Below are 9,306 nucleotides of genomic sequence, written 5' to 3'. Positions count from 1 at the left end.
GGCCCTGCCCCACGTCCCCCCGGAGCCTCCTGCCCTGCCGGGCCCACCACACCTGCCCTCAGAGCTGCAATTCATGCCCCCGGAGCTGCCACATGTGGCCCCGGAGCCTGCTGGCACCCCAAAACGTCCGCACGTGCCCCTGAACCCACCGTGCGTGACTCTACAGCTGCCCTGCGTGCTCCTCGTGCCACCCTGCGTGCCCTCGCAGCCGCCACACGCGCCCCCGGCACAGCACACGCAGACCCCCTACGTCCTCCCATGGCCCGTGGCCCCGTCCGGCCCGGGCTCGGGCCCCCCGACCAGCCACTCCCGCAAGCGGTCCCCGCGCTGGTGGGCCAGAAAGGCAGCTCCCCCCTGGCTCCGGCCCTGGCCCTGGCCCCGGCCCGTGGCCCCCAGCCCTGCCCTGGTCCCAATGGCCTGAGATGCCCGAGATGCTCGGGGTACGGGTTTGGGGGGCAGGAGGGGGCCGGGCCAGCTCTGCCCACCACATTACAGATGTTGAGCTCCCCTCCGTGTGCCGTCCTGTCTGTGGGGCCCTGGGGGATGACGCTGCCCCACGGGCCAGAGCACTGCAGGGGTTGGGGGCCCAGCTCTGCCCCCAGCTCCCCAGATGGCTGCAGCCTGGGGCAACAGCCCCAAGAGGGAGGGTGTCGAGCATGTCTGGGCAAACCCACATCCTAGCAGGGCCCTGCTCCGGCGTGAGTGCGGTCCAGGCACGCGGGAGCTGGGTGGAGGGGTGACGCGAGGGCCTTGCACGGCGCTACGCCGGCTGCATGTCCTGGGCTGGGGGCGATGCCCTGGGATGAGAGCGGAGTCCCCTCGGACACGCGTGTGGGTGAGGCACTGGCAGCGGCCGGGGGGGTTTGGAGTCGACAGCGGCTGAGACCCGCTGGCTGCGGTGCAGGAGCGTTGCCCTCCCTGCCCTGGGAGCGCACGGGAGATGAGCAGTAACGTGGGCCCGCGGCTGGCACCCTCCGTCCAAGCTCAGTCCAGAGCCACTGGTGAAGTCGAACTTGCGGCACAAAGCAGGGCCAGGCCGAGGCTACGACAGGCCTTTCTCTTGCAGGAAAGCAAGACATGGACCAAAGGCTGCAAGTTGCAGCAAAACAGAATTGGGCTGGATCTCGGAGCACTTTGCTGTTGCAGCAGGGAGGCCGCGGGAGAGATGTGGGGAGCGGGGGACTCCCCAGCACGGGAGGCATCGAGGGTGGATGGGCACCGGGCAGGGAGGATCCGATGCCCGTGCTCTGCTGGGGGGTGTCCCAGGCTGCTGGGCTGTGTTGGTTTCCCACCACCCTTTTCTGCTCCATGTGTCAGGGGGTTTAAGCCTCCTCCAGAGATGCTGGTGCTGCTGCAGCCCAGGCTGGGGACGGGGCTGAGCTGGGCCAATGCTGCTGCTGGCACCAACCCCGCAGGGTCCTGGCTGGAGGGTCTTGCCCCCGTGCTCAGGCTCAGCCCCACGCTGCACTGGGGCAGGAAGGGATTTCCCCCCTGCTCAGACTGGTGGCACTGGGGGGTTCCCATTCCCCTGCAGCGGGGGCACAGCCTGGCCTGGGCTCTCTGCAGCGCCCATGGCCCCGCTTGCAGCAGCAGGACATTGGCGGCCACGGCCCCCCTGCATCCCGGGGGCAGGGCAGGGACGACTGTCATGCAGCTTCAAGGTTGCACATTGGGTTTCGCTGGGGCTGATCCTGCTTCAGACGGGACGTGACCCCGCAGCTCCCCGGCAGCCCTGCCATCTCCATGCTACGTGAACCAGGCCTTTGCAATGCATTGTGGGAGAATCCCAGGCAGTGGCTGCATCCACCCCTCCCTGCTGGCTGCTCCCAGGGCTCCTCTAACCTGGTGCCCAGGCTGCCATGGTCAGGGGTAACCCCCCCAGCAGCTCTGCGTGATGTCATGCTGCCACTGAGCTGATTGGCTGGAGCCAGGACGTGGTTTGTGATGTCACACGGGTCGGTGGGTCGGCAGTTGGTGCTGTGCGCCCAGGGAAGATGGGGCTGGTTGCCCTCCTGCTGCTGCTGGTGCTGGTGCTGGCCGGCCTGGGGCTGGGGGACGATTACCCCTGCGGGTTCGTGAGCCCAGGCTGGGGCTGGCACGGGCCTGGGAGAGCTCGTGGGGGCCGGGCACAGCTCCGCCCCGGGGTGGCAGGGGGCAAAGCCCAGCACTGACCTGTGCCTGTTCCTGCCAGGGCGGACTGTGGGATGAGGCCCCTGGCAGCGAGCTACGGCAACACACGGGTCGTGGGCGGCCACGACTCCATGCCGGGGGCCTGGCCCTGGATCGTCAGCATCCAGGCCCTCTCCACGACCGGCTACGTGCACTTCTGCGGCGGGTCCCTCATCCACCCCAGCTGGGTGGTCACCGCCGCCCACTGCTTCAAGTCCAAGTGAGTTTGGGGGAGGCGGGGAACGCTCGCACCCACGCACGGAGTGGGAGGACCCCATGGGGATGGGGAGCCTGGGCTCTGCCCCTGCCCTGATGCAGCCGGCGCCGTGCCGTGCCGTGCTGTGCTGTGCTGGCAGGTCGTTGTTCGGGCGGCGTGCGGTGATCGGCGCCACGCAGCTCTCCAGGCTGGGCCCCCAGGTCCAGGTGCGCAACTACCGGCAGGTGGTGCCACATGAGAACTACCGGCGCCAGGGGCAGCTCAATGACATCGCCCTGCTGGAGCTGGACCAGCCCGTCCAGTGCAGCGAGTACAACCAGCTGGCCTGCGTGCCTGACCGCACCGTGGCCCTCACCAAGCTCACCAACTGCTGGGTCAGCGGCTGGGGCTACATGAAGGAGAAATGTGAGTGCCGGCAGGGCGCGGGCAGGACGAGCTGCCCTGCTAGGGGCTGCAGGGAGCGGGCTCCGGTGCCCCAGGGGTAACGCTCTCTGCGCTCCTGCAGCCGGGGTCACGGCCGACATCCTGCAGGAAGCCCAGGTCCACTACATCGACTATGTCACGTGCAACAGCAGCACCTGGTACCAGGGGAACATCCACAGCAACAACATATGTGCCGGCCACAAGAAGGGCGGCATCGACAGCTGCCAGGTGTGTGGCACCGGACCCTCCACACCCGGCCTCCGTGAGCTCGGGGCTGCCAGATGGAGCAGGTCTCGTGCATGCTCCATCCTCAGTTTCTCCTGGCCTCAACCCCTTCCTGCCCCCCTCGCTGGCAGTCCCAGCCGGACTGCACCGTGCACCGCGCTGCCAGAAGTGATGCACAGGCATGGGCACGGGGGGCCAGAGCAGGCTCCCCAGGGACGTGCAAAGCACTCGTGGGGCATCCTCGGCGAGGAGACTGGCCAGAGCCCTGTGGAGCAGGCTGCAGGGCTGCAATGCAGCTGCCACTGGTGTAAACAAGCACCTGCAGAGCGTGTGGATGCTCTGGACCAGTGAAGACAAGGTGGGAGCCCTGGTCCCAGCTGCCCTAGGCGTGAGTCCCAGGGGGCTGTGCAAAAGGAAAGGGAGGGGGCCGCACAGTACCAAGCCGCCCATGGGAAGTGCGTTCCTGAGCCAGGGAAGCCTGGCTGCAGCTCCCCGGGGCGGGGGCATTGCTCTTCTAAGGCACCACCAGGGCTGGGACCTGCGCTCCCCCCATTGTCCGGGGTCCCCAGGCCTCACCCCCCAACCTCTGCTGCAGGGCGACAGTGGCGGCCCCCTCCAGTGCCGGGAGGAAACGTCTGACCGCTTCTGGCTCATGGGGATCACCAGCTGGGGGATGGGCTGTGCCAGGGCCCAGCGGCCCGGGATCTACACCCTTGCGCGCAACTACTTCGACTGGATCGTGGCCAACATGAAGCCGGCGCCGCGGACAGAGACAAGCCCAGCCCCAGTCTCAGTGTCAGTCCCAGTTCAAATGGCCATGCCCACCTCGCAGTCGCCCTACATGCAGCAGCTGCCGCCAATGCCGCTGCCACCGGTAAATCAGAAGCCAAAACCAGGCACCTGTCCGTCAGGCCAGAGCACCAACGACGATTTCTTCAAACGACTGAACAACTTCCTGAAGGCTGTGAAGGAAGACAAGCATTGACCAGGGCGGAGAGCAGGGCACCGGGCTGGCTGGGGGCTGTTTCTGGGCGCTGGCCACCGCCCCAGGGGACTCTGGCACCCAGCCCTTCTCCTCTTGGTGCCCCTGCTGCTGGCAGGGGAAGAGTAAAAGAGTATTTCTTGCGGTTGGCTTTGCCTCTGTCCTCCCCAGAACCACATGGGAGCCACGAGGCACTGAGGGGACCCCGCACGCACAGAGCCCACCAGGCTGGAGGGTGGGGGGCGGCAGGAGGGGATGGAGATGGAGATGGGGAAGGGGTGATACAGCTTGCAGAGGGCTGGTGCACCTTCTGCCAGGCCAGGGGACAAGAGGGCAGAGCAGCTGAGCTGGAGCAGCAATGGGCAGGGCTGGCCCTCGCACTTGGCCCACTACCAGCCAACTAACTACACCAGTACTGGGCGCAGGAAGGACAGGACACAGTGCTCTGCACAAAGTCCTTTAGTGCCAGTTTTTCCATGGCCTGGGCGGGACCCTTTCCTACAGCTCCCTGCTGCGTGTTCTCTGTGCTGGGGCAGGCCATAGTCACATGTACATGTGTCCCCTTCCATGGCCTGGATGCTCTGGGGTTGGACCAGGTAGGGAAGTTCAGGCCGAGCCGGTCTCCCTGCCACAGACAGGAGCCCTGAGACGGCTGCGCCCAGAGCTACTAGGCCTGCAAAGTCGGCTCTCCCCAGGCAGACACCGATGGTCCTACCCATCCCCCTGGGTGATGCAGGGCAGCAGCCTGAGGCTGGCCCGGGGAGGCTCAGGTGGAGGGGGGCTTCTCCTCGGGGCAGCTCTCCTCCTTATCCGAGAAGTCTTCCCCCTTCTGCTGCAGGTCAAAGTTCTGGAAGGGAACAGGATGGGGATGGCAAGACGCACGTGTGACCAGACACCCCTGCTCCGCATGGCACTCCCAGCCTGGCCCCTGCCCCTCCACCAGACACCGGATCCCCCTGCCCCTGCTAACCTCACCTGCTCCTCTGAGTGGGGCTGGGGCAGCCCATGAGCCGACCCCTGCCAGGGCACTACCTACTTCCCTGGAGGCAGCAGCCTGGGAGCGCCAGCCCCTCCAGGGAGCACAGGGTGCAGCACACAGAGCCTCTCTTACCTCCAGCTCTCGCATGACCTCGTCCATGAAGTCCCTTGAATTCTGCTTGTAGGCGACGGCCAGTTTGATGGCGTCGCTGAAGAGCTGAGGGAAGAAAGGAGTGCTTGTCATTCAGGGGGCGGCAGGGGCCTCTGTGCTCCCCCAGCCCTGGGGAGCCAAGCACATGACCACCCCTGGGCCCTGGGGAGCCCTACCATGAATCAGGCCCCTGCCTGCAGGAGCCTGCCAGAGAAATGCTCCTTCTTTCCCACCTCCACCCTGTGCCACCCCCCGCCCCCCCAGACCACATATTGCCCTTGGGGACGCCGGCCACACAGCAGCTTTACCTTCACCACATTGGTGCCGTCTGCAGCAGAGACGAAGTAGAAAGGCAGGTTGAACTTCCGGGCAAAGTTGAAGCTTTTCTGAGTCATTTTCATATCCGCTGGGAGAGCAGAGAGAAGTGACGAGTGAGGCACGGGTGTGGCGTCCCCCACAGCCCCGAGAGAGAGGCTGAGTGGCGAGGTGATAGCCCCGCAGTGAGGTTAGCTGGTGCTAGCTAACCTCAGCTGGCTGCAGGCAGGCGGCTGCTGGTCCATGGCTGAAGTGCAGACCTGACTGCTACTACACCTGGTTGGGGGCAGTGGGCACCGCGAGTGTGTGAGTACAGCGTACACTGAGAGCAGGCCAGACCTGTGTTCTGGGCCTCTGTTACTCTGTGAACCCAAAACATGTGAAAGGCCAGAGCAGGATCCAGCCCTTCACTGGGTAAAACATGGCCTGAGGAGTCCATCTCCAAGAGCCCTTGATACAGATGACTCCCTCCTGCACCCGAGCCCAGCCCCAGCGGGCCACGGCCTAGTCTGCACTGCAGTTTTCTTGGCACAGTCCTAGGTCCTTTGTGGCAACAGAGCCTGGCTTTGCACTGCCCTTGCTGGGAGGGGACAGCTCCCCCCACGTGCCCTGGTAGCTGGGGGATAGTGGCTGCTGTTAGCTGAGATGGGTGAGGCTGAAGGCCTCAGAGATGGCAAGACACTCACCGTCAATTTTGTTGGCCACCACGATGCAGGGGATCTCTGGGCGGAACTCCCTCAGCTCCTTGTACCAGTTGCTCAGGTTCTTGTAGGTGACCTTCCTCTGCACATCGAACACCTGCCAGGACAGAGCACTGGTCTCTGGGCTTGGCGGCAGGTCAGCCCCTGGGCTCCCACGGGCCAAGCTCAGGCTTGGGACTGCCCCCCAACCCTGGCTCAGCCTGCGTCTTTAACCAGGCAGCATTCTGAAGCTAGTGCCTGCAGGGAAGACGCTGGGCTGGGCAGAAGCCCCGTGAGGCTGCCCCATCACCAGCGGCTCACAGCAGCTGATAGCAAAGGTGTGAATGACAGGCCCCAGAACGTGGCAAAATATCATCCCACTGTGAAAAGCAAGCAGCCCTGGCCCCCGCACTAGGCCAGCACCAGTCTCTGGGTCCCCTTTGAATACCTGTCTTTTACAGTGCCAAGCAAGCTGTCCCCCTCAATGCCACAGGGGGTTAGGAAAAGGCCTAGTGTGCAGGGATAGAGCTGTCCAATTAACTAGCTCCATTAACAGTCTAGTAGGGGGCGGTGGCCTGGTAAGACATTAGTGAAGTGGTGTGAAGTTATGGATGACACTAAACCAGGAAGGACTAAAAACAGCATGGCCTGGGGACCAAACAGGGGAGAGCCAGGGCAGAAAATGTGTGTCGGCAAGGAAGACCGAGGGAAAAGCAATCTGAACAGGAGAGCAGAGGCAGGACACGATGATGGCTAGAACAGGCCAAGGGAATGCAAGGCATCACATCCCAAAGCAAGACAGGGACGGGCTCTGCCTGGAGAGCGCAGGTGTGACAGCACCTGAAAGATACAAAGGTACCAGACAGATGGTGCCAACGGAGCAAAGACAGAAAAGAAACTGTTTGGAACTGGGGGGAGGGAAGTTTAAAAACGAAATGTGATTAATCTGCCTAAGGCCAGCCAGCAAAGGGAGAGGGACAGATGGAGGGGGTTTGTAAGCAGGAAAAGGAAGTATCTGCAGCACGACAAGGGAAAAGCACAAGCCAGCTGAATATCCAGGGAATGTGAGTACTGGCCATGGCCCTCTGACCAGAGCGAGAGGTATGTCCTTACCATGATACAAGCATGGGCTTTGTGGTAGTAGGAGGGGTGCATGCTCTGGAACCGCTCCTGCCCTGCTGTGTCCCAGAAGTCTGCAAGGCACAAGGACACGGTCAGTGTGCCATGACATGGACCAGCCACATCCCGCCCATGCCCACAGCCCGGCCCCTGGCCTGAGCAGCCGTGCTTGTTTCACCACCCTGCAGAGATGCTGCCGGCCCCGAAACCTTCCCAACCTTCGGTCCCAATTTCCTCAGGGTAGGTAGTAACCACTGCAGGAAAGACTGCGTGGGCTGGACGGAGGGAAGGCAGAATGCGCAGTGCAGCATGGGCATACGGGGTGAGCAAGGCGAGAAGAGCTCACACATGTGGGGACGAGCAGGGGATGCAAAACTCATCCAAATGGAGCACTCACTTCCATCTCCTCTACCAGGGCATGCTGCAGTCAGGGCCATGCCAGGGCAGGTGCTGCCCTCAGCCCTGGCTGCCCCGAGAGGTCTGTGCCAACATCTCTGCCTTGTTGCTTGCTTAACCTTTGACATCAACTTCCAGGCCCTGGACCTAGGTACAGCTTCCCTGCTGGGCTGAGCCCCCTGCTACTACAGATCTGTTGCCCATGCAGACTTTCATGCACCGCAGCTGCACACGAGGACAGGGGTGTGTGCCCAGATCGGGGGCATGTTCTGAAGCGACTTGCAATCGAGGAGAACTACATTTCATTTCCAAAAGGGGAGTCAGACTGGCGAGGAGACCCAGCAACTTCAGCACCCTTGCCTGCAGAGGAGAATCAGCGATGACACCCTCCCCCCGCCGTGGACATCTGTATGCCGTGTTTTACCTGCCAAAGCAATGGAGCAGCCTCGCAGGGTGCTGACCTGGGCAGACCCTGCTCTGACTCCTTGGGGAACACTGCACGTCACTACTAAGGGCGCCAAGTCTGTCCTGTGGTGCCCCACATGGTTCCAGCATCCAGAGAGGCTAAATGTAAACTGTGGAGAAGCCAGACACATCTGAGCAGGGTACACAAGCCTGAGGTGCAAGGAACACATCAGAGACCTTGGTGTAAGTGCCTCCATCTTGTATACATCCTCCACTGTATAAAGATTGGGACCAACTTGCACAGCCAGAGTCCATGACTCTTGCTGTTGTAACAGAAAAGCAGTGGCTCTGGTGTTTAACTAGTCACACAACCCAAGCAACTGACACCCATTACAAGGAACAGCACTCTTAATAAGAGTCAAAATCTAACAGACCTCTCCTGAGGCCATCCTAGTCAAGCGGTGAAGCATTTGTCATAAATTCTTCACTGAGCAGGCGAGGAGGTCTTCATGATCAACCCTTTTCATTAACATATGCCCAATCATGTTTTAGATACGTGCATTCGTTAATAATTGCGTGCATGCGTGCGCATGTGCTGTAAACCTGGGGCAAGCCGGGAATCCCAGCCCTGAACTAGAGGAGCTCAGAGCTCCTGCAGCTTGGCCTACACCCATCCTCCCGAGTGCGTCTCCCAACTTCCACTGCCCGATCTGGATGCTAGCTAAACTGCTGTTCCACTTTCCAACAAAGATTCTCTTGAGAAGAGACAGGAGCACTCTTTATTCCAGGGCCCACCTGACAAAGCAAGCTCCCCGTGTCCCAGCCGGGGGATAAAGAGCTTCCCTTATGGGGGACGCTAAAGTTAGCAAATGTTGCAAGGGCAGTGTTGACCTCTCACCCTGTGAGATCTTCAAAGCCCATTATGAGACCAGATGCGGTCCTGGGCCAAGACTGAAGGAGCCTCTTTGCTGCCGTGCTGGCTCAGACGAACAGCTGTGTTGCCTAACCTGGTCCTGGCCCACTGCGGGCCACCAGACCTGGCAGGACCAGCTCCTGTCTGCACAGAGGGAGACCTCAGACGCATGCTGCCCTGGATCGAAGCAATTCCAGTGAAGGGGAATCCACCGCAGCCCAGGGCAGCTGCTCCAGGGCTCCATCACCCCCATGGCTCAGCATTTGGGAGCTATTTGTCATTTAAATTTGCATGGAGTCAGCTTCATAAACCACAGGGTAGGAAAGGATCTCA

The 9,306-nt window shown here is 62.1% G+C and overlaps 3 protein-coding genes across 4 annotated transcripts in view; 2 read left to right on the top strand and 1 right to left on the bottom strand.

The window, feature by feature from the left end:
- Nucleotides 1-1,326, top strand: part of LOC102371080 (acrosin-like) — a 4,759-nt gene extending 3,433 nt beyond the window's left edge. Inside the window, exon 6 of the mRNA XM_025216388.1 lies at nt 1,318-1,326. Within this exon, the coding sequence (XP_025072173.1) occupies nt 1,318-1,326 (9 nt within the window). The remainder of the gene's footprint in view (nt 1-1,317) is intronic.
- A 182-nt stretch (nt 1,327-1,508) lies between these two features.
- LOC102370826 (acrosin-like) lies at nt 1,509-4,262 on the top strand. The gene is made up of 5 exons (XM_006034404.3): nt 1,509-2,071; nt 2,192-2,389; nt 2,526-2,791; nt 2,892-3,037; nt 3,630-4,262. The coding sequence occupies exons 1-5, from the start codon at nt 1,995-1,997 to the stop codon at nt 4,017-4,019; spliced, it is 1,077 nt and encodes a 358-aa protein (XP_006034466.3). The 5' UTR covers nt 1,509-1,994; the 3' UTR covers nt 4,020-4,262.
- A 195-nt stretch (nt 4,263-4,457) lies between these two features.
- On the bottom strand, nt 4,458-7,492 carry LOC102370577 (RAB, member of RAS oncogene family like 2B). 2 transcript variants are annotated; one of them, XM_025216407.1, is made up of 5 exons: nt 7,254-7,337; nt 6,147-6,274; nt 5,454-5,551; nt 5,128-5,211; nt 4,458-4,863 (listed from the first exon to the last, which is right to left on the bottom strand). In XM_025216407.1, the coding sequence occupies exons 1-5, from the start codon at nt 7,265-7,267 to the stop codon at nt 4,783-4,785; spliced, it is 405 nt and encodes a 134-aa protein (XP_025072192.1). In that variant the 5' UTR covers nt 7,268-7,337; the 3' UTR covers nt 4,458-4,782. The 2 variants fall into 2 exon arrangements, with proteins under 2 accessions (XP_025072192.1, XP_014380529.2); XM_014525043.2 differs by having other exon boundaries at nt 4,461-4,863; nt 6,147-6,258; nt 7,254-7,492.
- Between the last annotated feature and the right edge of the window lie 1,814 nt (nt 7,493-9,306).

Source organism: Alligator sinensis, unplaced genomic scaffold (assembly GCF_000455745.1).
Source record: "Alligator sinensis unplaced genomic scaffold, ASM45574v1 scaffold961_1, whole genome shotgun sequence".
Lineage (NCBI taxonomy): Eukaryota > Metazoa > Chordata > Crocodylia > Alligatoridae > Alligator > Alligator sinensis.
Note: the sequence above shows the minus strand (reverse complement) of the source record. Positions and strands in the feature narration are given on the sequence as shown.

Bases quoted from the DNA above. Each gene is read 5' to 3' on its own strand.
- LOC102370826 (XM_006034404.3), top strand. From the start codon at position 1,995: ATGGGGCTGGTTGCCCTCCTGCTGCTGCTGGTGCTGGTGCTGGCCGGC. The intron at 2,792-2,891 runs GTGAGTGCCGGC...GCGCTCCTGCAG, and splicing joins GGGCTACATGAAGGAGAAAT to CCGGGGTCACGGCCGACATC. The intron at 3,038-3,629 runs GTGTGTGGCACC...CCTCTGCTGCAG, and splicing joins GCGGCATCGACAGCTGCCAG to GGCGACAGTGGCGGCCCCCT.
- LOC102370577 (XM_014525043.2), bottom strand. From the start codon at position 7,295: ATGCACCCCTCCTACTACCACAAAGCCCATGCTTGTATCATG. The intron at 5,552-6,146 runs GTGAGTGTCTTG...CTGCTCTCCCAG, and splicing joins GGTGGCCAACAAAATTGACG to CGGATATGAAAATGACTCAG. The intron at 4,864-5,127 runs GTAAGAGAGGCT...GTTCCCTTCCAG, and splicing joins AGGTCATGCGAGAGCTGGAG to AACTTTGACCTGCAGCAGAA.